Source organism: Camelus ferus, chromosome 18 (genome assembly GCF_009834535.1).
Source record: "Camelus ferus isolate YT-003-E chromosome 18, BCGSAC_Cfer_1.0, whole genome shotgun sequence".
NCBI lineage: Eukaryota > Metazoa > Chordata > Mammalia > Artiodactyla > Camelidae > Camelus > Camelus ferus.
Window position 1 is genome coordinate 7,973,235 of NC_045713.1, and position 26,266 is coordinate 7,999,500.

The window sequence follows — 26,266 nt, forward strand, 5'->3', positions numbered from 1 at the left end:
CACAGCAGAGCCATCAGCACCAGGAGGGTTAGGGACACACAGAGGGAGGCCCAGAGAGGCCATGGAGTTGGCCGGAGGTCACCCAGCAGATAGGCAGCTGCACTGCCCCAGCCCAGCATCCTTCCCATAGGCTGTTTTCTCAAAGCTGACTCATAGCTATTTTTTCTCTGAAAGTTAAACAAACACTTTGCTCTGGGGATGGAACATCAGGAAGCCTTGGCACACATAGCAGACCCAGGCGGCCCCAGCCCCCCGGTCTGTGCCGTGGAGCCGTGAATTGGCTCCAGTGATCCTGGTCCCTGAGCAGAGGGCACCTGGCACATGCAGTCTGGTGAGTCGGGCCCAAGACCCCGGGTAGCCTGGTCCACTCTGGGGCCCAGCCCACAACCCAGGTTGGCATGTCTTCCTGGCATATTTGGGGACATCGGGTCCCTGCAGGTGGGGGCCCTCCTGAAGGCCCAGGAAGACAGCCAGAACAGCCCACTTCCTGGAGTGTCTGTCTACCCTGCGGGGCCTGGCCGGGCTCCCATCCCCTCCACCCGTGTGTCTGGTCGGACCCTGATCACTCGCTAGCGGGAGCTGAGGTCAATGGGAAAGCCTCTCGGGGAGAAAGGAGGATGAGGGATATCTAACCTGCAGAGAGAGGGCTCCGGGACAGGGACGAGGCTGCCAAGAGCTGGCAGGAGGAAGCAGCTGTGTGGGGCCAGGGGGAAGCTGGCTGAGCACAGCTTGAAACAGAATCAATTCCCTCTGTCTTAACGTTTAGTTTTCCCAAACTTGGGAGACGAGTCGTGCCCATGGCAGAGTGAATTCAGACCCCACGTGTGGCATTTGCACACACACACTGGCGGGACCCCCATGTTTGCCCCCCGCCCTGGGGAGACACGGAACAGACCTCCTGCCCTCCTCCCCCTGCCCTGGGCCTCCCGGTGGTCACTGCCTTGCTTTTCTGTGTGCTTTGATCACAAGGTAGCTAGCTTTGCCCGTTTCTTCCCTAATGAGCAAAATCGTGCTTCCCGTGTTCCGTGCCCGGCTTGTCCCCTGAGCCCAGTCCTTCCTGCCGGTGTCAGTGGCTCTGCTGTGCAAATACCCCACACGTTGTTCACGCTGCTCTGAGTGTTACGTTTGGGTTGTTTCCAGCTTTTTTGCTTTAAAAATAACACCGCTGTGGACATTCCCACAAAAGTCCCTGAGCCCGCTGCTCGGGAATTTCTCTGGGCCTGACAATGGAGCGGAGGGGCCGGCCCCAGGCCTTCCCGAAATGCAGCTGCCGAGTGTCCCCACCCCGGCGGGGCGTGAGGGCCCCACACCCTGGGCAGCCACGCGGCTGGTCACTTTTTCAACCTCTGCCAACCTGCCGGTGAGTAATGATGTTGCGCTGGGACCTTAACGTGCTTTCCTGATGACCAGCGAGGTCTGATGCTGTCTGGTTCCTCTCTGCTGAGCCGCTCGCCCGGCGGCGTTAGGTGCGGAGCTCCGTCCCACTGATTTCTATCAAAGTCTGGCTCCGGGCCTTCCTTCCTCAGCTGCATGTATGCAAATCTCCTCCTGCCCTGTCAGTTGCCTCTTGCTCCTTTGAAGGGGGCTTTTAATGAAATAGAATTTCTTCGCTCTTATGCAGCAAATCAACCAGTCTTTGCCTTTTTTGCGTACTATTTTGTAAATTCCTGAAGACTTCCATCCCAGCCACAGTTACACAGTTACCCTCTCCTCTAAACCCACTCTACTTTTGTTTTACTTTTAGGCATTTGTCTGTTGGGTTCTGTGTCTTTGTGTGAAGCCAAACCACACTTGCCACTCGTGGTGAGAGGGTACGTGGTCCCAGAACCATCCGCAGAAAGCCCATCCTTCCCCACCTCGGCCTCCCCGCCCTTCGTGTCAAGGGTGCAGCATCTTCCTGGAGAGCAGATCCCCCCTCCCCACGTGCCCTCCGTCCCTCTCCTTGCTCCCCTGGCTCCAGGGTCGTCTCCGCCTGAGGTTAACACGGCCACCCCTGCTTTCTCCTGATGAGTGTTACTAGCCGGCTGTCTTTTCCTCCATCTCTTTACTTTGAGTCTCTGTGTCTTTATATTCAAAGCGGGATTCTCGTAAAAACCACACATAGTGGGGTCCTGTTTGGGGTCCACTCTGACATCTCTGTCTCTGAGCGGCAGCATTCAGACCGCTGGTGCTCAGAGCGACGGCTGAATCCGTTGGGTCAGTGTCCACCACAATCGGCACGGTTTTCTGTTTGTCACCCTGGTTCTGTCTCCCTGTTTTTGTCTTCCACTCTGTTCCTGCCTTTTGGGTTTTAGCTGAGCATTTTACACACTTCCACTTCTCTCCTTTCTTAGGTATCAGTTATGCTTCTTTTTTTTTACTTTTTTCAGCGGTTGCCCTGGAGTTTGCGTGCGATACACACCTACAAACAATGCAAGTGCACTTTCAAATGGCACCGAGCACTTCACGGCTGGTGTGAGAGCCTCGTAATAACAAGGCAACCCTACCCCCCGCCCCGTCCCATCGCTGGTGGCGCTGCGGCCACTGTCTGGCTCACAGATAAGCACGTGGGCACACGCGCACACGCACGGGGCACAGACATTCACACGTAACTGAACACGCTGCTGGCATTAGCATTTTGAACACACTGATGCCTGCTGGATCAACTGAGGAGAAGGAAAAGAGGTGCGTTACCATAAGCCGCATGAGCGAGCTCCTGGGCGAGCCTGGCTTCCCCGCTGGACGGCCTCCTTTCCGTGCCACCCCAGGCGCTGGGCGTTGTTTCGATTCCCCCCTTGTATTTTCATTCTCACAATGAAAAGCCTAGTGCTCCTGACTCAGTGCTCTGCTTCTGCTTACCTGGTGCTGCGGCGACCAAGAGTTACCGCATTACAGCATCATAAATGTTTGTGGAACGAGCAGAAGGAAGTCTCATTTACCTTCGCCTACCTTTTCTCCAAGGCCCTCTCCTTCTCTCTGCAGGCCTGAGCTTCCTACCTGCATCAGCCTCCTGCCCTCTGAGAACGGCCCTCTGCCCTCCGCCCCCCGCGTTTCTCAAATACCCCAATTTTTGCTTGTCTGAGAAGGTCTTTATTTCTCCCTCCCCTCTGAAGGATGATTTCACTGGATATGGACTCAGGCTGGTGGTTTCTTGCTCCCGCCTGGTGTCTGCGGAGCTGGTGTGACGCCTGCCTGAGTCCGGGGGTCTTTCCTCCGGCCCCTGGGCTCTTTCTCTGTCCTCGATTGCCTGTGATTTGAAGGGGACGCATCTGGTGTGGGTTCTCCCCATTTACCTTGCCGGGTGCTCACCTCTCTCCCTGGGGCTGTGGTTTCAGCTGGGGAAACTCTCTTCCCCGCAGTCTCCCTGTTTCTTCAGCTCCTTCGTCCCTCCTCCTCCTGGTGTCCCTCCTCTGTGTGCGGCGCGCTCATGGTGGCCCACAGCCCCTGTGCTCCGTCTTCTCCACCTGCTCTCCATGCTCCTCCACCGTGCAGGCTTCGGGGGAGACCCCCAAGAGCGCTGAGGCTGCTCCCTGGCCGAGTCCCACCTGCCCACTCGCCCCTCGCAGGCACTCTCCTCTGTTATGTTTCCTGTCCTGAGGGCCTTCCTTGGTTCTTCCTTCAGCTCCCAGCTCTGCTCACCTGCCACCTGCTCCCGTGTGCTGACGGCTCTGTCCTGGGAGCCCTTAGTGGGTTCACCAATAAGCCCCTGGTCTGATCACCCCAGCGTCTGGCCAGGTCTGACTCTGATGCTTGCTCTGGCTCTCCAGACAGTGTTTTCTGCCCTTTCGTGCCACTGGTCATTTCTTCCTGACAGCCCGACACGAGGTGCTGGGTAAGGGACCCTCAGTGAGCCTGAGCCCCCAGACAGTGAACTTCCCGAGGGCTTCCGCTTTTTCTCCCCCTTCGGTGGGACAGGACGGCTGGAGAGGGCTGAGGAGGCGGGCTGTACCTTCCTGGGTCAGCTGGGCTCTGATAAACCCCCAGATCTGGCTCTGGTTAACTAGTTTCCCCTGAGGAAAGGCCTTGTTAAGGAGAACACAGTGCTCCAGCAACTTCAGGATCATCTCTTTTCTCCTCCTCCTGCAGGAAGCCCCCGGGGATTTTTCTCTGATATTTCTACGGAACATGGTCGAGCCCCTGGGGGTAAATCTCGCGATATTGTAGGGCCCCTCGTGATTTGGTCCCCGGGGTTAGCTCAGAGACTTGTCCGCCCGCAGCCACCACAGTTAGGTTTCCTGCCTGGCACTGGTCCTCACGGCTTTGCCCATGAGCCCTTCTGGTTGCTGTTGATCTGTTCTCAATGCCCTTCGGCCTCCCCAGTCACGGGGCAGCGGTTGCCCTGTGACCTCCCCGCCCCTCGTGAACCCGAGACAAGCGGCTGCCTTTTCCGTCTGATCGTCTTCTTGTCACGAGGACGGACTGGTGACTCCCCAGCTCCCAGAATGTGGAACCAGGGCCCGAAGTGGGCCTCCGCTGTCGTCCATCAGATGCGGTCTGTCTGGGCCGCTTCAGCGCCGCCGGGTCATGAGGAAGACAGGGATTACGTAAAGCCCGTGGGCCCCTTTGAGGGCCTCCGGTTCGCGGACGCTGCTTGTCGTGGCTGGTTACTCGGGCCAACAGCGTGTTTAGGTCAATTTCCTCTGCCAACATTTTGCACATCTCTTTTTTCCCTACATGTTTCACGTCAGGCCTTTGTAAGTGATACCTTTTCAAATCTCAGTTTGTTGCTGGCGTTGAGAGAAGCAACGAACTGTCATGTGTTGATTTTGAATCCAGCACACGTCCTAGGCCTCCCATTAATTTGGCCATTTATCTCTATGTCCCTTAGCCCTTTCTACATGCATCACCGTGTCCTCCAGGAAAACTGAAAGTTTGCATTCTCCTTGCCAAGCTTTGTACCTTTTAATTACTTTTCGCACCTTGTGGCTTTGGCTGGGACCTCCAGAAGGACACTGAGCAAGAACGGTGGTGGGGAAGTCGAATCTGCTTTGTCCTCGGAGCCGAGAGCTGGAAGCCGCCCACCTGTGCATCTACGGGGCCGTGGTTTGTCCAGAGGGTGGGACACGACACACCGGCTGAGAGGAACAAACGGCAGAGTCGCACTGGTGAGGGCGGCATGGCGCTGAGTGGAAGAAGCAGACTCGATCTCATCCTGCGGCTCAAGGAGGAGGAAGCTGAGTGATTGAGCCCGCAGGGGGCCCTGGGGCAGGCAAGGCAACCTCTGGTTCTGCCTGGGCCCCGCGCCTCCTCGGAGCGCTGGCCTGAGGTCGGAATCGCCTTCACTCAGAGGAGAGGCTCCTGGTGGCCCCAGGGGGTCAGTAAATTCGGTGACCGTGACTTAACTTTGGTGAGATTTGCATTGCTCACTTGTGTGCTGGACTCTGACAGAAGGGGCATAAATCAATGTGACACACTTGTATTTCAAACGTGGGCAGCAGACAAGAGCCTGACACCCCGCTCCAGGCACACTGGCGTGGTGGCTGCTGTCTCCGGCCCTCACCCCACCCTGGAGGGTTCTTCCAAGAACTACATGCCCGTTTCACAGGCCCAGCGGCCAGGGCTTCAGGGTTAGCTGCCTGCCAGCAAGGAGCGGGACAGGGTCTGACTAACCTCCCAGCCCCGCCCACACCGTCCCCAGAACACCAGGGACCCCAGCACCTGGGCCTGCTGAGTGGGAGCTGCTGGGGGGGGCGCCTGGAATCACTTCGCCACCCCGGGATGTCTGTGGGCACCAGGTTTGAGAACGGTTCCCCACGCGGCCCCTTCTCCATGCGTCCAGCAGAACTCTATCTGCTCTGCCAGCTGGCCACCGGGGATCGGGCGTCCCTCCAGTGGCCAGCACGCTGGACATCCCAGGAGGGCAGAAGAGAAAGGGGAGCTCATCTGTCCCCTATGCAGACCCCCGCCGTGGCCACGGGCACTGGTGACCCCAGAGGTCGGTCGTCATGACCGCTCGGGCTGCAGACTGGGGTACCCAGGTCAGCCCGCGGCTTGGAGTCGAGGTTCTCCCAGCACCACTTTGGTCCTGGGCCAGCTGGTCTGTTTTCATGCAGCCGCTCAGTGACTTCGGCTCATTCAGGGGAGGGGAAGAGGGGACCCTACTTCCGAACCCACGGGCTCTGTCTCCTGCAAACCGTGCGCCTAGATTCGGCACCAGGGGAGACCCCAGCCAGGGACCCCGAGATTCTCCCCAACATCCCTGGGCGGCCGGGTCCCTCTAGACACCTGGTCCCGCGGCCGGGACGTGTCCTCCCAGAGCAGAGGCAGGATGGTGCCGGGCGAGGGGCCAGGACGGCAGACGCTCAGGAGGAGGGAGGACGGAGGACATTCCTGGACAAGAGGAGACATGGGCGGCTCTGCCAAATTCCGGATGTGGCTCCAGCACAGGCCTGGTCTTGCGGGGACGGCGGCCCCTCCTGGTGCTGACAGCCCGGCCCATAGGGCCGCCTGTCGGGGCTGCAGGTGGCCTATCGGAGGCGGGAGCCCAGCCCTGGGGCTGGGAAGATGGATGGCATTCCTGGGTGGGGGCCCCCTGCACCCTGGAGCCGGCCTCCAGAGCGGAGCCGGCGGCCGGTCCGCGAGCGTCCGTGGTGCTGCGGAACGTGTGGGGATGCGCATCCAGAGGCCCTGGCTCCGTCCGGGCCGGGGCACAAAGGCAGCTCTCACAGCCACACCAGCTGCGGTGCCAAGCCCTCAGAGGGCACTTTATGACGCATTATCTCCTCTGTGCCCCACAACAGCCCTGCCAGGTGGGATTTTTGCTCCCATTAAACAGATAAGGAGATGGGGTTCTGAGAGGCGAGGGGGCGGCCAAGGTCGTGCGGGTTATAAAGTGGCTGTGCCTGGATCCCACCCCAGCCCACCTGGACAGAAGCCCACCCCCTTTAGCAGAGCAATAAATACACTCTTTGTCTGAAAGAAAACATTTTAAAAAGCAGTACTCGCCCCAGGGGAGGAGCCGGGTGGGGCACCGTGGCTCCCAGCCCGGCTAGCCTCCCGCAGACCGGGCCATGGGACACTGCCCCCAGAGGCAGAGCCCAGGGGAAGTGGGCAGAGGGGACAGCGCCCAAGGGCTGTGAGCCAGCCTCGTCGTGACACAGAAGCTACGTAGGGCAGGGAGTAGTGGCCCCGGGGAGACTCGGGGAGCCCCCTGTGAGCCCCAGTCTGCGCCCAGGTGATCCTCCCCGACCCCAGCAGCATGCAGAGATCTGCTCAGACAACCTGGTCTCTGCCATGCCAGACTGGTGAGAACCAGAAACCAAGGACAAACGGGACTCCCGGGGTGGACGTGACCAGCAGCCCTGGACACAGGACTCAGCCATGCCTTCATTCCCAGCAGGAGCCAGGAGGGTCTTCCCAGGAAACGGGAACCCCCACCCCAGGAGGACACAGGCCTGAGGTTTCCCGGCAAAAGAGCCCAGCCTCGTCTCACGAGGCACAAACCACGGTCCCCAGGCTGCAGCAGGAAACACAGAGACACTGGTGCAGGACAGAGACCGGGGCGGGGGGGGAGGCGCGTCTCAAACAAGAGGTGACACAAATGTCTTCCACGTGGGGAGGACTCCTTGAGGCCGTGACATGACATCGGGCGCTGCTGGAACAGGAAGAGGTCTTGGAAATCAAATTCTGTAGTAGAACAGGACGTCTGGGTGATGGGGTTGAAGAAATCTTCCAAAACGTAGAGTCAAAGGACCAAGTGGTACAAAATTGGACAAAAAGAGTCTTCAAACTGGACAAGCAGGTCAGGACGTCCAACATCCAAACAGAAGTTTAGAGAAAGAGACTAGAGAAGACGTAGGGAAATCACTAAAGAAACGTTAAGAAATGTCCAGAACCAAAGGACGGGCTTAGAGACAAAGACGCCGCGGAGAACCAGCCCCAGAGCTCTGGGGACAGAGACAACTTGGAGCCACAGGGAGGGAGTGTGATTCGACAGTTTCAACTTCCCGACATCGATTTGGCAGCTGAGTCAGTGGAAGCAACGGCATCCCCGCGGTTTGGGAGGAACTCGCTTCACTGGAATCCCGCAGCAGCCGACCCCTCCGCCACTCGCCACACGGAGGACGTCAGCCCACGCCGGGTGCGACCCTTCCAGACAGTGGCTTCACAAAGGGGTCCTGGTGTAAGGACCGCCCTGCACCAGGATGCCCCGTCAGCGCTCCTGTCAGCCCCCAGCTCCACCACGCCTTCCACGGCGGCGTGACAGTCCTTCCTGTGGCGCAGCAGCCTACGCGGGGCTTCTAGATTGCTTCCGTTTTTTGCTCCTACCAGTGACTGTGCCGGGATTGTCCACCAGCGTCTTAGTGAGAGATTCCAAAGTGGGATTCTGAGTGCGCACGCTGGGCACTGGCGCACGTCCTCCAGGACGCCGGGCCTCACCCGCCCAAAACAAAACGCCTGCAGGTCTGCAGCTGACTGGTCTGGTAGCCAGCATCCCCCCAGCAGACAAGGGGCGGAGGCGGGTCTCCTGGACCCCCTGTGGGCGGGCCCTGTCCTCTCTGTCCTGTGCTCCTCTTCTGTCGTTTCCTCTCCTCTCGCAGACGCCCTTTCTGTAACCAGGGTGTCAGCTCTGTAGAGCACACACCCTCCCGTGCTGTCACTGCGTTTTAACATCCATACAGAAGTGTTAAACATTCAGATGAGTAGATCTGTGACCCTTTCTCTGTGGTTGCTGGGTTCGTGTGCTGCTCATAGAACATGCTAAGTCCCGAAGAGCCTCGGGTCCCACACGCCTTTCCCAGCCAGTTACAGGACGCGAGCCGGCCCTCTTGCCATTCGAGGCGGGTGGAGGGGAACACCACCCTTGGCTCCCAGCGCTGTTCCCTGAACCCCCGACCACTTAGCCAGGCTGCCCTCTACATGCACAAAGCTTCCCGGTTCGGGGTCCAGGGCACTGGGTCCAGTTACAGGAGGGACGCGGGCCAGAGAGGCAGTGGACGACTCCCCACTCTCTTCCCTCCTAGATGACCCTGGTCAAGCCACAGAGGCTGGAGGGCCATCCAGACAACGAGGGGATGCCCCCCGATGGCAGCACAGGACTGGCCGGCTCTGGCCAGTGACTCGTGGGACACGGGGTGCACTCCGGCCTCCTTCCAGCCCCGCCAATGACTTCTTGGGTGGAGCTACCACCACCCAGAAAAGATCGCTGAGGAACCGACCAGGTGGGTGCAGGGGGCAAACGCTGGCCTGGATTTGAACGCAGACCGCAGGTCCGCAGCCTGTGGCGGGGGCCGACCCGCTGTCCCGGGTGTCGGCTGGGTGCTGGTGGACGCCCAGCTCTCCCAGGAGGTGCCCAGGGGCAGTGGGGCAGATTCCACCCAAAGCAACCTCACTGCACCCTCCCCGCTCCTAGGGAGGGAAATCTCACAGAATCTGTGTCCATCCCGGGCAGGAAGGGCTGAGCAGGGAGTCCCAAGCCTTGCGGTCACTGTCCCTCTGTCCCTGCCTCCCTGTGACCTTAGGCTGTGACTTCCCTCCCAAGACAGCTTCCTCTCCCGCAGAAAAGTGCTTCCACGTGGTTCCCTCAGGGGGACGTCTCAGAATCAAGTCAGCTCCTGGGTGTCAGGGAGCCCCCGACACTGCTGTGGCACCTGAATTTGGGGGCAGCTGTCACCACCTGCCTGTGTGCATGTGTGTGCGTGTGTGTGTGTGTATACACGTGTGTTCATATGTGTGCGTGTCAGCAGGCGTGTGCAGGTCTGTGCACACAAGCATGTGTTCGTGTGTGTGCGTACGTGTGCACGTGTGCCCACCCGTGTGTGCACACACATACACACACGTGGAGCACATGCTCACTCAGCTCACCCAGCCATCCCGGCAGGTTCCTGTGTCTGGAGATCAGCTCAGAGGCTGGAGGGCAGAGCCACCCCTGCACCCGCACCTTAGGACAGAAAGTCTTTGCCCTGAGAAGGCGGAAGCTTTTCTTTTCTCTTTGTCCAGAGAAAAAAACTCACAATAGCAGGGGTTGCAAATCCAATAGAAAAAGGAGGGTGAAGGCAGGAGAGCAGCTCCTATTTCAAATTTCAGTGAGACTTCTCTTAAAGAGCAAGTCTGTCATTAGGAGATTCTGTCCAAGGACCCGAGCCCTCCCTTGCGTGGGACTCGGGACTCTAGAGGGTCCCAGAACAGCCAAACGCACCTCCACCTACCACCACAGCTGGGACCTGCCCAGCACAGTCTTGGGGTCAAAAGCTCGCTCGCGGGGGGCCACTGCTCTGCTGGCCACTGCCCACCTCATGGGCACCTGTGGGTCCTCCCCTTTCAAAGCCAGCCTGGACTTGCAGGAAACTGACTTTCACCCCTCCTTGCCCTCCTGGGCCACTGAATTGTCCCTCTTCCTCAGGCCTGCTCCTCTGAGCCCAGAGGGTGTCTCCACTGACTTTTCCAGAACTGCATCTGGGCACATGGACCCCCCTGACAGGCGTTGCCCCTCTGAGGGGAGCAAACCCAGAAACCTCTGCACTTTTCACCAAAACATGAAAGAAGCTGGGGGTCTGGGGGCAGGTGGATGCCCTGCCAAGCCTGACAGGCATGTCTGGACTGAGGGCCAGCCCCGGGGATGCCTGGGCGGGTGGGGGCTCCCCTCCAGGGCTGCAGGCAGGACCCGGCCCTCCAGCCGGGCCCTCCCTCCTCAGGGCGGGGAACCCTCAGCCCCCTCCACCTCTACCTGGCCCAGCTTGGGCTCACACAAGGACCTCAGGAGCTACTTTCTCAACTCACCAAATTCCCCTGCCCCCCACCCCCCAGCTTTTTAATGGTTAACCAGAGCAATAAAAACAGGAGATAATGTGGGTTTTGACTCCTTATCAGCATCCCAGGGCCCTGTGAGGGCTGTGAGTGTCCCACTGGGGGACCCAGCCTAGCCACCCTTTCATGGGCAGCCAAGCAGCTCAGAAGGGAGAAAGCTTTTCCAAACCCAACAGCCTTTGACAGTGCAAATTTTGCAGTAAAAATAGAATAGGAAATTCCTAATCTGCTGTTTCATGTGTGACAAGCGGTTTTGCGGCAGGACGGCGGCCCGGGAACGCTGTCCCTTCAGTAGGGGCCTGGCCGCCTTCCCCAAAACAGCACAAGCATCACCCGAGACCTTTGCGTTTTGCAACCGGCTGGCCGGGCTTTACTGTGGGGACTGGAGACTCCGCCAGGCTCACCCGCGTCCCCTGACTTTGATCTGCATTTGGCACCGTGAACAGTCCAGCCCCGTGCCCGCATCAGACCCTTGGGGCCTGGGACCCCACAGCGCGGGTTCCCCAGACGTCTCTCCTGCACTGCAGACAACCGAGCCTGCATATGTAGCCAGAGAAGCCCGGTGTCCCCTGCTGCTGGCCGCCAGGGACCCTCGGGAGGAGTCGGAGGCACAGCTAGACCCGGGGAAGCCCAGCAGCGGGGCATCTTCGTCTGGTCTGGGGGCGCCTGCTCTGTGCTCCAAGCTCCCGCGTCTTCAATGGCTGGGGTGCGTTTGACCTCCAGTTCTTAAGAAAGCACAAACTTCTGGTCACGTTCACAAGTCTAGGAATTGTGAATACACTTTGCCAAAATAAAGATGCCAGAAAAATAGTTCCAACGGATGTTTGTTTTTAGGGGTCTGACCGCTTACGTGAACGAAGGCACGAACAATGAACCAGTAAGTCAGTGAAGCGCACACTCCTCTCCCAGGAACGAGGGACGCGGCCCTGAGAGAGTCCTTGTTTGAGTCTGGGGGCCATCCTTTTTCCCTTACAGGCCAGGTTCCGGAGGGTGGACGTCGCCTCGGCGCCGGAGCAGCCCCGGTGCTGCCCTACACGCCCATCTCATCTTAGAAAAGCGGGGACCCTGTTCCAGGTCTGGGCCCTTCCCCTCCCGCTTCTGCTGAATCCCCGCATTTCCCACCTGCACTCACAGAGGGCTTTCTGAGGAGGCTTTGGGCAGAGCCCCTGCCCCGCTCCTCCTCCTCCCTCCTGCGTCCCCCTCCAGGGCTGCCTGTGCCAGGTGCTGGGACCCACAGGTGGAAACGGGGCCGCAGTTCCACCCGCAGGGGCCTCAGGGTCCGGTGGGAGGGGAAAACATGGAACACATCCCAATTCAGGCTTCGGCCTTCTCCCTCAGCCCTGATCGCAGCAAGCGAAGGCTGGCTGAAGGGCCGATGGCCATCGGCGGGGCACACAGCAGGCACCGCAGTGGGTGAGGGAAGGAGGGGAGGGGACCTGGACGTGTGGCCACGGGATGGGCCAGGGCAGACTGGACAGGAAGGTGGGCACTGCTGCTCCAGTTGCAGAACCCCCGTCTGGTCTCTGTGCTTACTGTGCTGACCGGGGCTGCTCATTTTAGGGAGACAGGGACAGCGTCTGCCTCATTCCAGCCAGGACGCACCCTGGTGAGTGAGTAAACCGCTGGGTGGAAGGGGACCCTGCCACCTGACTCACCAGGCTGCCCTCTGCACGGCTGTCACACAGGCCCCAGCAGCCTGGTCCTCACCCCCTCTGGCTTGAGGAAAGCCCAGAGGTACAGGGTTTGCAGGGAGGCCAACAGGGCAGAAATCCCACAAAGGGACTCCACCCATGTCTGCACTGACACCAACCAGGCGCTGGCCCCCAGAAGGCTCCCAGGAGCCCTGGAGACGCCAAAACGACTCAGCTTTCACCGCACGGCCTCCTGGGAATGAGCCCAGCTGGGACGGACCCGCAGCCCAGCAGCCGGTCTCCTGCATCCAGCTGCCACCCACCAGCCAGGTGACCCTAGGGAGATCCTCCACCACTCTGACCTTCAGTGTCCAGACCCCAAGGTCCGTTTCTCTTCAAGGTGATGATTGGTAAGGTCAGAGCTCAGGGGATCAGGACCCTGAGGCATGTGAGGCCAAGGCCAGCTTCGAGGGACAAGACCTCCCAAAGCCCCAGGTCCCTTGGCTGTCCAGCACGTGACGGGCAGGGACAGCACCACGGCTCGTCCCATAGACGGAGAAGCAGGGCTCCAGGAACAGGGTCTCAGAGCAGCACCAGCGGCATCTCCTGGGAAGTACTGAGAGCCGGGTAGAGGCACCCTGTGAAGATACGGGAGGGCAGCTCCAGGGACGAGGTGAGTTCACTCCAGGTTCACGGATGCCTCCGTGCCCAGGCCATGAACATCGCTTCCTGGGGCCATGGGAAAAACGCAGCCCAGTTTCTCTGGAGAGAAGCAGCCGGATGCATGAGAAGTGGCTCCCCAGCCTGGGACTCTGGGGGCCGGGCCTGGAGGCGCCAGGACCCGGCAGGGAGTCATTGTGTGTGGGCCAGGGGCTGAGGGCGGGCGTTCTGACCCGTAGACCCCTCTCCTGGGTTCACCTCTGACCTCCCTCTTCTTATGAGCCTGCCTGCTGACTGAGCCCAGAAGTCCTCCCGGGGGGAAGTGGCATTTAAACGGGGCCCTGGAGGATGGAGAGGAGTTTGCCAGTTTGCCAGGCAGAGAGGAGGGAGGACAGCTGGGCATGGGAACCACGGGAGCTCAGACCCAAGGGAGTGATGTGCGGCCAGATGAAGGCCACGTGAAGAGCATGGTGGGAGGGGGCCATGTGGCTCTGGAAAGCCCCAGGGGTGGGGAGTTCAGTAGGGCGGCTGGCAGGAGCCCTGGAGGGAGGCAGGCTGCCCTGGCTGCTGGCTGGCAGTGTCTCAGGAAGAGGTTTTCCTTTTTCTCCGGCTGGAAATGAAAGGCGGAGAGGGAGGGGGTGGGTGGGAGCTGGGGGACGAGGCCCCAGCAGCTCAGGCGGATCCAGGAGGAAGGAAGGAGGCTACAGGCAGGCGGCAGCTTGTTGAGGTTGGAGGGTGGCTGCCCAGTCAGGTGTGCACCACGCGGGTTGGGACACGCCAGCTCAGCCAGCCACCACCGCCACCCCTCACAGCCACCCCCTCGGGACACATCCTGGCTCCACATCACTCTCTACCGTCTTGCGCTCCAGGTCGGGCCCCTCCAACCCGGAGAAGAGGTCCATGAGCTGGGACTTAGGTTATGGTCTCATGTCCGCTAGTGACCAGCCCAGTGCTTGTCCTGTGGAGACAGAGGGACATATCTACAGCTTAGAGGGTCTGGGAAACAAGACTTGGGCCCGAGGGAACAGCCAAACAGTGAGAGGGCATGAGATGGGCCCAGTTCTCCCAGCAAGAGTGGAAGACATGGAGCCAGAGATCAGAGACCCTCCCCCTGCTTGAGCCTCAGCTTCCTTGTCTGAGCAACGAGCCAATAGCCTATTACAAGGCTCACCTTATCAGAGAGAGTGGACACAGGTGCTCCCTAGGGGATGTGCGTGTGGATGGTTGGACGGGTGGATGGATGGATGGGTGGGTGGATGGTGGGTGGGTGGATGGATCGGTGATGGGGAGAGATGGGTATGGACGAGTGGAGATGGGTGAGTAGGTGGATTGATGGATGGATGGATGGGTGGGATGGGTGGGTGGATGGTGGATGGGGGAGAGATGGGTAGATGGACGAGTGGAAGAATGGGTGAGTAGGTGGATGTATGGATGGATGGATGGAGGGATGGGTGGATGGATGGATGGGTGGGTGGATGGTGGGTGGGTGGATGGTGGGTGGGGGAGAGATGGGTGGATGGACTGTGGGAAGATGGATGACTTGTTGGTGCAGCAGAAATTCAGAAAATGTAGAGACGAGCACAGCTGGAGACATTCATCGGTTCGGTAGTGTTTCCTGTGTGCCTACCACGTGTCCATGCCTGTACAGGGCACCAGAGAAAGTTCTACATGAGAAACAGAAGCAGATTTGGCGTTGAGCACAGCCTTTTCTGCTGCTAATGCTGACAACACTGGTCCTCAGTGGGACTAGGACAGCCCTCGCGGCGACGGTCCTTAGTCCCTTAAAGCTGGGGCATCCCTGGAGGCAGACAGGCCGGGCCGCAGAAGAGGGTCCACGGCTGGGGGTGGGTAGAGTCAGGGCAGTGTCGTCCAGCCTGCCTATTTCTTGGGGAACCCTCACCACTGCCCTGTCAGAAGAGTCACTCCATGCTGAGGGGACGGGGTGCAGTTCCCTGGACAGGGTTCAGCTGGGGTGACTCTCATCCTCACTCAGGTTTCCAGACTACAACGACCCACTGCCCCTGGAGCTGAAAACAACAGAAACGCACCACCGAGAACCAAGCGGAGCCTCGCCTCCTGCCCTGTCGCCCACTCTGCTCTCCCTCCATCTTCCTCTCGCTTCCCAGACAACGCCCAGCACCTCCAGCCCCAGCATCCTGCACACGGCGGCCTCGCAGGTCTACCCCTGTAAAGGCAGAAGGACAGACTGCCCCGCTGTGAGGGCTGAGCCCCTCGTGCCGGGAGCGTGAGCTGGGAAAAGCCACCGTCACAGCCACCAGTTCTGCCGCGGCTTCCTCAGACCTCAGGCAGAGCCAAGGGGCACCCTAACTCTGCTCCAGGATAGGCTCCCAACCGCAAGCTCAGCCAACCAAGTGGGGTGCTTTTAATCCCTGCAGGAAAAGTCCCTGCAAACTGATATCCCAAATGCCCAGGAGGAAAGAGTCACTTCCAGGCTTGGAACCGGAGGCCTGGGTCTGAGTGGGGCCGTACCAGCTGCCCATTCCTGGGCCTGAGTCCTTCCCCAGCCCCAGTCCCAGGACAAGGAAAGCTCTCCATCCCCGTGCACAGGGGGGCATCGTTGCTACTAGATCCACGTCAGGAAAGGAAATCAGCACTGACGGCCTCGGGGCTCAGGGCCACCCCGTGCCCGGCTCCTGGTGAAGGGCAAGGTGGGCGGGAGGGCAAGGCCGGCGAGGTGGACCCGGCAGGCAGGGCCCCGGGTGCTGCGAGAGCCCGGCCTGAGGGAAGAGGGGAGCCACCATCAGGGCAGGACCCGGCCTGGCACTCTGGGCCGGGGATGGCAGCTAGAGGACCTCTGCTCCCAGGCCAGGGCAGGACAGCCTTCCTGAAGGAGCAAGAAACAGCTGGCCCGACTAGGACGGTCTCTCAGGCCTTCTGGGAGCAGGTGAGGCCAGGAGGAGGAGGGAGGCCGCCCGCCTCCATGGAGCTGAGGTGGACAGGCTGGAGCCAGGTGCCCCATCCCCAGAGGGGCTGTGGGGCCATCTCCGACCCAGTCAGGCCCCGGTGCCACAGTCAGCCTAGGTCAGGAGAGTGAGGAAGTTGGGGGAGGTCCCGAGTGGCCTCCAGGCCTTCTCCACCGTTCTGGCTCGGCCACGAGCAGGCGTGCAGCCAGCCAGCCAGCCAGCCACACCGGGGCCGCCGCCCCAGACGGAGGGCGTGGGAGAGGGACTCCAGGCGGGGCTGGACGGGCTAGAGGAAGGCTCCCAGTGGCTCAGGGATGACCTCGCACCCCTTCCTCTAGGGGCTGGGAGATGCTGCCCCGGGGAGCAGTTAGCAGTTAGCAGTTCTCCTGGACAGAGTGAAGGTGTTAGAGACCCTGGCCTGAATCCCAGCTTCCCTGCTCAGTAGCTGGGTGAGCTTGAGCAAGTCACTCAGCTCCTCTGGGCCTCAGTCTTCTTCCCGCTGAAATGGGGAGGGAAGGGCCCTCACCTCGTACGTTCACTGGGAAAAGCGCACTGCCCGGGACTTGGACAACAGTAAACAGTCATCATCACCACCAGGAATTGTCACTTTCCTTCCATTCAAGACAGTCCACGAGAATGCAGCTGAGTAAGACAGACAGGATTGCTGCGTTGCAAGGATAACCAAAAGAGACGGCCCAGGGCTGAGGGTGCAGGCAGACTGGTGCACACCTGGGGTCTCACGAGGCCCCTACACAAGTCCTGCGTCAGGACGGAGGACACCCCCCAGGCCATGAGTGGGGGCCTGCGTCCCCCACGCCACCCCCACCCCAGGGCCGGCCCTCTAGGCTGCCGGTGCCCTCTGCCCCACGGCAGGAGGCCAGGAATCCCCAGGCCCGGGGGGGGTGTCCTCTTCTCCAGGAGGGACGCGCCAGGTGCCCCTGGCCATGCAGTCCCCTCCCCAGGTTCTCTACAGGGGCAGCCCCTGCCTGACAGCCACAGGGAGAAGTCCATTTGGAAGGAAGAGCTGGGCAGACTCTGGCCCCACTGACAGAGGTCGCTGCCCCACGTCGCCCTGCCAGGACTCTATTTCCAAATAAGGCCAAATTCGGAGGTGTAGGGGTTAGGACTTCACATGAATTTTAAGGGACACAGCTGGTGTTGAGGGTGAGGGGGCAGAGTGTGTTTCCCGGGAGCAATCCCTAGGAGAACCAAGAGACACCAAAGGAGGGTCTCTCACCAGCAACCTCATGCAAAGCCCACAGCTCCGTGTGGACGTGAGGTCCTGAGAGGGAAGCAACTTCCCCTGAAAACAGCCAACTACCAGCAGCGCAGGAGCCCTGCTCTCACCTGGGGACGGGCCGGGGTGGGGGTGGGGGGGTTCAGCTGCACCTCTGCCTCCCGGGCTGATGAAGACAGTGACCTACAGGGCGCTGTCCACCACGGCCCGCGAGGGGGCCGGCCCGGGAGTGTGCATTGGCTGGGGGAGGGCAAAGAGGGAGAGGGCACCGCACAGGAGGGAGGGGCTGCCTCACTGGAGCCCCTTCAGGCCTGAAGGCAGGGCAGGAGGCAGGGCTGGAATCCCACGCCTGGCCCCACTGGCCAGCTCCCACCCAGACCCTCAGACAAATGATTCTCCTCCCTGAGCTAAAGGAAGACCATTCAGAGGGGCAGGGTACCAGTTCCCAAAAAAAAGAACCTTACACCCCTCCTGCCCGCCGTCACCTGCAGAACAGGAGGACCCAGGCCTAGTGCTTCTGGACCCTCAGCCTGAAGTCAGGAGTCCTACCACACCACCTGGAGCCCCTCTGTCCCCACAGACCAGACCCTCTCCCCCACCAAGAGATACTGAATGGCACCAGTAAGTGGAACCCCATGTCAAAACTTGGTCCATCACTAGGGTTGGAAACTCCCTCCTGGGTGAGGCCTTGGGGCCCTTACTCCCCCTAGCCAGACCCACGGATACCCTGGCGGCACCAGATAAGCCAAAGTAACGCCACAGGGGCTCTGACATCACCGAACCACAGCCCACAGCACGCGCCAGGACCCAGCCGCCAGACCTGGACGGAGGGCTGAGACAAAAGCTCTCAGTGGGCTGCAAGCCTCTTAAGAGCAGAGCCAGAGTGTCCAGGACACAATCAAAAGTCGCAGCTTGAAGGAGAGGAGACAGTCCACTGACACCAGCACCAAGACGGATGAGGCGCTGGAATCACCTGAGGAGGATTTTAAAGTTGCCATCATAAAAATGCCACCCAAAACAGAGGCTGTGTCCTCTTGAAACAAATGAAAAATACAAAATCTCAGCAGAGAAAGAGAAAATATAAAAAAGAACCAAACAGAAATTATGGAACTGAGAAGTCCGCTTGCAGACATAAGCACTAGTATCAGGCCCCAGTAGTGGAGCAGAGGTGACAGAGGACACGGTCAGTGAACTGAGGACAGCACGCACAACAGAGGAAAACCGACTGAAGAAATGCACAAACGAGCAGGGCCTTGAGGACCAGAGAACAACGGCAAAGGACCCATCAGGTTGTTAGAAAGCAAAGCTGGCCTGAACGAGTAATCAAACAAGAATGATTGAAAACATCTCAAATTTGGTGAAAGATACAGTCCTACACTGTGAAGAAGAAGGAGACACAACGCCAGCGTTTGTGCTGCAGATAAAGCAGTGCTCAAAGGGAAGTTCATAGCAGCACACGCTCACAGCAGCGGGGTTCTCAGGTCCACCATCAAAGCTTCTGCTTCCAGAAACCAGAAAAAAAGGAGCAAATAAGTGTGGAGCTGGAGAGAGGACGGCAGAGAAATCCGGCGGCAGTAAAGCCGGCTCTTTGAAGATCAGCAGAATGTCTAAACCTCAGCAGGGCCGACAAAAGCAGAAGGAGGACGCAGCCACCGTCCCGAGAAGAAAACCGGCTCTCCCTCCGGATCACCGCGCCACCCGAAGGACGACGGGGGCAGCGTGGATGAGTCCCCGTCTGTAAGTGCTGCTGCTGAGAAGAGGAGCCGATTCCTCGAAAAACACGCGCCACCCTAAACTCAGGACCGTGACACAGGCCGTTTGAATGTTCCTGAAAGTGCGGAAGAAACTGAATCCATAGTTCAGACGCTTCCACAGAAGGAATCCCCCGGATCCAATGGTGTCACCGAAGAAGTCTACCAAAAATTCAAAGAAGGGGCAACCCCCACTTTAAACAATGTCTTCCAGAATGAAGAACAGGAGGGGACACTTCACAGCCAGTTTCATGAAGCCAGCATTACCCTGGTACAAACCAGGCAAAGACAGTGCAAAAAGCAGACAAAACCCGCCACAGACCAATGTCTCTCATGAGCTGAGACGCAAAAACCCTCCACAAAATAAAAGCAGACTGAATCCAACAACGTATAAAAAGAATTATCCACCAAGAGCAATTGGCCTCCATTCCAAGCGTGCGAGTCTGGAAATGTAATTCACTGAGTCACAGCTAAGAAAGAAGCATGACGTACTCGTGTCAGTCGATGCAGAAGACGCCCTCGATAAACCCCAGCGCCCATTCAGGACAAAACCCAAGGTCAGCTCGGAAGGGAGAGTTTCCTTCTCGGTCCGAGACGGGATTGTTCTCAAGGGTAGAGATGACCCCAACGTTCAAGCTGTTAATTATCTATAATTCTATTGATCATTTATCATTAATGAGCAAACAAACCAGCAGCCGTCACTCTGAGCACCCACTGCGCGCAGGTGTCATCCAGGGCACTTGACATGAACACGTCTCAGGAGGAGGCGGAGGCTCTGGGGTGCACAGCCCCCCGCTCTGCACCCACGAGGAGGAGCCTGGCCTTGCCATTTCCCGTGGGGCCCACGGTCCGGGGCCCCAGGGAGCTGGGCCACCTGCCCCTCTTCTCTCCACTTGGTTTCCTCTCCCGACGCTGCAACCAGGGGCTAAGCCTCACCCGGAGCGCCTCCCAGGCTGACACGGTAGCTGTGACTGGACGGAGGGCCCGGAGGCCCGAGGACCTGGGGCCGGGGTCGGGGGTGAGGGGCTCACGAGCAGGATGGCCTGTGTTCCTGGCGGGCAGGCATCCGGCTCTTTGTGGAAACCCAAGGCCGGGAAGCCACATCCAAGGGCTGTGGCCGTCCTCCGGCCCAGCAGGTGACTTCTGAGCAGGGGGAGCGCAGTAAAACTGCCTCAGGGGCTGCTCCGTCTCCTAATTAACCAGATGTGAAGCAGTGTGGCTGGACGGCCCACTCGTGGGTGGTACGCAAAGGACATTGCAGAGTTTCTCCTGGGCCTGCCGGAATCTCGCACGGACGATAATGAAGGCCTCCTGTTCCACCCCAGCCCACACTGGCCCGAAACGGCCTCTGCTGCCACTAACTTCCGTTCCCGTGGGTGTCTGGGCCTGAGTCCTGAGGACTGCTGGAAGGGCCCAGGGTGGCAAACGGCCCTCGGCCTCCACTCAGAGTACACCACGGGGACGGCTAGCTAGCTCCAGCAAAAGAGGAGCCTGGGGGCCTATCGCCTCCCACCACCCACCTCCCACCTCCCGCCCAGGATGGGAAGGGGAGGGCAGAGCTCGGGAGGGGACCAGTGGGTCTACCTAATACAGAGCCAGGGGAAGAGGCAGGGAAGGAGAGGCTGGGGTGGAGGAGGAAGAGGTGGGGAGGGACCCACCGCTGACTTCCGAGGACACAGGTGAGGCTGGCCACTGGGGCCTGAATGGGGCCCATCTTTTTTTTTTTTTTTTTTTAACTCTGAAACCTTTAATAGAGACGTTACATTTGTCTGCACCATGCTTACGATGGCTGCCTGAGTAACTTCCCGACCTCCTCCCTGTGCACCTCGTGTACTAGCTCCACCGCAAGCCCGAGGGGGCCCTCTTGCTGGCGGTGCACCACGGGAACTACCGCAGCTCTCACGTAGGTCTCTGTAAGCGCCTCCATTTGCTTGTTCAGAATTATCCCCTTCCCGACCCCCGCCGCAGCCATCACGACCACCATATCCTCTAGCGGGAGGGCCGTCCCGAGAAGCTGAACGGCCACGATCACAGCATGCCTAGTCTCCAGGTGGCGGAGCGCAATCCTTGGTATCTCGGGAGCTTGCGTGACTACCTTTAGCAGCACGACCACCATCTCTTGGTGACACGTAGTCGTGTCTCTGAGAAGAGACTGGCTCCCTACAAGGAGGGACTCCAGTTTCCTCTCCCGTGTGACTCTGGACCTCGGCCCCATGCCCCCACTGCTTCATCCTGGAGCAGAAGGAGCGGCTCCTTTAGGAGGAGGGCTTCCCTTCTTGAAGATGGACCTCTTTGAATGGGGCCCATCTTGACCTGGACACAAGGACCCAGAAATCACGGGGTCACGCCCCCCAGCTCGGAGCCCAGCAGAGGTGCTCAGAAAGCCTCAGGTCTGGAAGCCGAGGGAGTCACTGCAGCCCAGCCTTTCCAGAGACCCTCCTCCCCTCTCAACCTGGAGGGAGACCCCAGCCTCCCTCCACAGTGCCTCCCGCCCACGCCCCCATCTCGGGCAAGGAGCAGACAGAGACGAAGGAGGCATCGGAAACTGACAGAGACTCTCCTTGCTGGGGCTCCCTCTCATGACCCGCGGCTGCAGGATGGGGGCTTCGAATCCATGTCACCCAGAGGGTGACAGCTCACTTGCCACACCTCCCCACCCAGGGGCTGGAATCAGCCACGGGGCCCGCTGGGCAGGCGCTCCACGGGGCCTCCGCCCCCACAGGGCCCTTGCCCCCTCTCTTTTCTCAGGGTGACCAGCCCAGGAAGGCTGTGTGTGCATGTGCACCAGTGCACCAGGCATGGGTCCAGGGCATGTGTGCAGGACCACGGGGGGTTGAATGAATGTGGCAGAGCCTGCACAGGAGCGATGATGGGCGACCACAGCAAGTGACAGGAGCCGGACGCAAGGACACAGCTCGTGGTTCTATTTATATGAACGGCAACAACAGTGAAAAGCAAGGTATGATCGTGGACGTTGGTGTGGCCGGAAAGGGGGGAGGGAGAGGAGGCCAGGCCAGAGAGGTGGTCCAGCCGGGGTTGGGGGTCCTCACCCCTCAGCGGCAGCCAGGCAGCGGGCCCTCTGAGATGGAACCTCTGCACAGCTGCTCAGGTTCTGTCTGGGGTCCCCCTCCTGCTCTCCCCCTCCCCCTCCCCTCAGCCCCCATTTCCTCCTCCCCTCCCCATCTCCCCCTCCACTCCCCATCTTCCCCTCCCCCTCCTCCCCCTCCTCAGGATCACAGCAAAGGCCAGTGGTTTCTCTAGGGAATTGGGCAAGGACTTTTTGAACCAGACATCAGAGTGGAATTTTTTTCTCTCAAAATAGAGAGGAATTGGCTGTCCAGGAGTTAAAGATAGACTCCTGTGGCAAAGCCAAGGTCTGAGTCCCTGTCCCAGCTGGCATGGAGAAGGCTGTGGAGGCCAGACTGCTCCTCTGGGGGCTGCGGCCAACACCCGACCCTGGGCTAGGGCCAGCTGTGAACCAGGACTAGCAGTGAGACATCTGTCCTGTGAGGGAGAGAGGGCTGGGGGCCTCGAAGGACCTCAGAGAGAGAGCTAGGACACCTTCCATGGAGGGGCATGGAGGGCTTCCTGGAGGAGGGGACCATGTGGAGGCAACAGAGTATGCAGGAACCTGCCAGCAGCTCAGGGCCTGGAGTTCAGGAGGGCCGAGGGCAGTGGTGGGCGGTCAGCCTGGGGCCAGCTCCAGGAGGTGCCTTTTATCTGTGGACAGTGAGGAGCCACCACAAGTCACAGAGCGAGGGGGGTGCAGAGGGGCGTCAGGCAGCAGGGAGAGCCTGCCCGAGGCAGAGGGGGTCAGCGTGGGCACGCAGAGGTGGGGGCACCGGGGAGCAGCTGGCCAGAGCGGGCCTCCCCATGCTCCTGCTCCCAGGGGAGCATGTGGGGCTCCTCACAGCCAGGTCTGGTCCATCACGGTGTGGCCTGTCCTGGGGGCTCCAGATGCTGGAAAGGCACAGACCACGGGTGGCTCAGGGCTGGACCAAAAGCCTCAGGCGGCTTCCAGCTGCCACCGCAAGTAAGAACAGATTCTCCTGCGGGAAGCCCAGGTGTGTGCTCACCGCTGTGGAATGTGCACGTCCCCCGCCAGGGGCCTGGATGGAGGGCTGTGTGGCCCGCCCCGCGCTCAGCACCCTCATGGGCTGCACCCCCAGGGCCCGGTGCCACCGCAGGGCTGCACCTGGCAGGGGCCCTGGCCTCCCCGCAGAGCAGGCAGCCCTGCCAGGGCTCTGACTCACCTCTCGGGCCACGTCTTCCTGCAAAGCCCAGTGCTCTCCCAGTGCCAGGCAGGGAGGTGGCCGTGCACCTGGAGGGGCCCCGTCCCCTGGAGGGAGAGCTAGGGTGACAGCAAGGAGGGCGGGCCTCCCTCACCACCTGTTTGCCTCGGGCACTGCCTTCCCTTCCCAGCACGTTCTGCAGCCTGGCCCCCTTGACTTGGTGTCGGGGGGGGTGGGGGGCCAGCGCTCCGCCTTCATTCTGGGGGGTGGGGGTGGGTAAGTCCACTTGGGCGGGGAAGGGCATTCGTGAGCATGTGCCCATGAAGAGCCCTAGAGGCTGAAGCCCCGGTCACAGTGTCCTGACCTCAGCACTAACCTCCACGGTGACTGGCGGGCTGGTGGGGCCCCTCCTCCCCCCATCGTTTCAGGTCGCAGAGCTCACTGTCCACACCGCTGGCCTCTGCTCAGGGCCGCGTGTCGGCAAGAGGAGGAGGCAGGACCTAGGCCCAGGCCCTGCTCCCAAGTCTCTCTGCCTTCCAGGTGGCTTCGTGGGCTAGGGCAGGGCACGAGCACAGGATGTCACATGGTGATCCAGGGATACATGCCCAAGGGAGAGAGAGTAAGGCTGAAACCACAGGTGCTGTGGGGCCAGGGCCTCGGGGTGGAGGTCCCCACACAGCCCAGCAAGGCCCTGGCCCAGGCTCAGCCCCTTGATCCTCATCAGCACTTGACCTGGGGCCACTCTGGACGGCCAGGCCTGCCCGCACATCACAGAGCCTCCTCCCAGACGCCCAGGCAGGACCGTGTCGCGATGTCTGGACTCCACAGTGTGGACGCTCCCAGCGCCCAGCAGGGCTGAGGTCCAGCTGTGAGCAGCTCTGAGGTCAGCGCTGGGGGGAGATGCCAGTGGCTCCCCACCCCACCCAGGGTCCTCCAGAACACAGACAGGGGTTTGCAAACTGCGGCCTGAGCTCAAATCCAACTTACACCTATTTTGTGAAATGCATTTTTACAGGGACACTGCCATGTCATCCATGTGAGCGTTGCTCACAGCTGCTTCCCCCCATGATTACAGAGGAGAATGATTCTTACAGACCATCCAGCCTGAAAGCCTAAATATTCACTACCTGCCCTGTACAGTTTCTGCCAACCCATGTCGTACATAATAGCAAAATGTAGTACAATCATTAGGAGGCAATGAGTTTTAAGCACTGACTGTCCACAGAAAACAACTGTAATTGAGTTATTGTTATCATGCAATGTGCTGCACGTATGTAAAGTGTAAAACTGATAAGTGACGTGTGTGTGCGATTTGTGCATAAGCACACCTGTGAAAAGCATCACCGCGATAAAATAATGAGCTCACTCGTCCCCCCACTGTTGCACTAGGCCGCACTTTCTGGAGTCTGTGCACACGGAATTGTGTGACGTACGATCCTTTCCATCTGGCTCCTTCCACCCTAATTACTCGGAGCGGCATCCGTGTGTTGTGTTATCTTTCCTTCCCATTGCTGCGCTCTAGTCCATGGCACGAACATGTTGGAACGTGTATGTCTGTTCAGCCATTGATAGGTACATGGGCTGCCTGCAACTCTAGACCGTTACACAAAGGTGCTGTGAGCATCTGAGTACACGTCTTCGCATGAGCGTGTGTTCTCACCTCCCTTGGGTGCATCCCCAGCTGCGGAATAGCTGGATCATATGGCAGATGCATGTTCAAGTTGATTTTAAAAAACTTCCAGGCTGTTTCACAAAGTACTTTTTAAAATATTTATGAGGTATGAGAGGTCCAGCTTCTCCCCATCCTCGCCAGCACTTGGTGTGGTCTGTCTTTTCCATCTCAACTGTCCTAACAAACGTGCAGTGAATGTGAATCCCATGTGGCCTTCACTTCTGTTCCCAACAACTGATGACGTGGAGCGTCTTTTGATGTGCTCATCTGCTGTCCGTATACCTCGTTTTACGTGCCTTCTGTTCTTGTTTGGGTTGTTTGCACTGTCATTACTGCTCTGTGAGAGGCTTTATGTGGTCTGAACACAAGTCCTTCATCAGGTGTGTGATGTCAAGGGTTTTGCTCCCGGCTCAACTTGTCTTTGCATTATCTTGACAGTGTCTTTTCAAGAGAAGAAGATTTTTACTTTTGAAAAAGTCAGTGTATCAACTTTTCCTTTTTAGGGACTGTGATTTTGTTGTCATAGCTAAAAAACCTTTGCCTCACTCAAGGCCAGAAAGCTCTTCCTTGTACGTGTTCTTTAGAAGGTCTAGGGTTTCTATCTTTGCATTTAGGCCTGTGTTCTATTGTGAGTTAATTTTTGTATGTGCTGTAGTGTATAGACCAAAGTGTTACAGATACGTGGCAGGTCATTAATAGATGAGTAGATGCTAGATAGATAGAGCGATAGACACATAGATAGATAGATAGATAGATAGATAGATAGATAGATAGATAGATAGATAGACAGACAGACAGACAGACAGACAAATGGCTGTAGACAAAGATTTTCTGGACCCTGCCCTGCCCCATTCATCTGTGTGTCTAACTTGATGCCAATATCACACTCTTGTGATTACTGTAGCTTTATAATAAGTCTTGAAGTCATATGATGTCAGTCCTCCAACTTTCCTCTTCTTTTTTGAAGTTGTTTGAGCTTTTCTAGGTCCTTTGCAATTTCATATGAATTTACAAAGGCTGGATAGAAACCATCCCAGGCTTTGCTTCCAATAAAGCCTATTTTGTGTGCCACTTGGCATGATGTCCACAAACCCCTAGCTTCCCGTGGCTGCTGCTTGCATGGCATGTCCCTGTGCATCCTTCCACTTTCAACTTGTTTGTGTCTTTCAGTCTGAAGTACATCTCCTGTAGACAGTGCACAGTGAGATCTTATTTTTTCAAATCCAGGCTGACAGTCTCTGTCTTTGATTGGATTGCATAATCCATCAACATTTAACGCTATGATTGATAAGGTTGAAGTCACATCTGACATTTTACCTCCTGTTTTCTCTATGTCCCACTAGTATTTTGTGCCTGTTTATCATTTGTATTTAGTGGACATTTTCCAGTGTATCAGTTCTATTCCTTCAGTTATTTAAACTATTTCTATATTTT

General features: G+C 58.8%; 1 protein-coding gene across 14 annotated transcripts; it reads left to right on the forward strand.

Moving 5' to 3' along the window:
- The first annotated feature begins 200 nt into the window (after positions 1–200).
- On the forward strand, positions 201–11,841 carry LOC116657487. 14 transcript variants are annotated; one of them, XM_032459812.1, is made up of 6 exons: positions 205–331; positions 1,141–1,360; positions 1,745–1,811; positions 2,370–2,664; positions 4,808–8,382; positions 8,943–11,522. In XM_032459812.1, exon 6 carries the CDS (start codon positions 9,648–9,650, stop codon positions 10,731–10,733), a length of 1,086 nt encoding a protein of 361 aa, XP_032315703.1. In that variant the 5' UTR covers positions 205–331; positions 1,141–1,360; positions 1,745–1,811; positions 2,370–2,664; positions 4,808–8,382; positions 8,943–9,647; the 3' UTR covers positions 10,734–11,522. The 14 variants fall into 14 exon arrangements, 13 of the variants coding, with proteins under 13 accessions (XP_032315711.1, XP_032315710.1, XP_032315709.1 ...); XR_004312597.1 differs by lacking the exons at positions 2,370–2,664; positions 4,808–8,382 and having other exon boundaries at positions 8,943–9,140; positions 10,322–11,522; XM_032459807.1 differs by having other exon boundaries at positions 2,370–8,382.
- Positions 11,842–26,266: the final 14,425 nt, after the last annotated feature.

What these genes read in the sequence shown, in the direction of transcription:
- LOC116657487 (XM_032459818.1), top strand. Translation starts at nt 9,648, where the DNA reads ATGTGTGCGTGTCAGCAGGCGTGTGCAGGTCTGTGCACACAAGCATGT.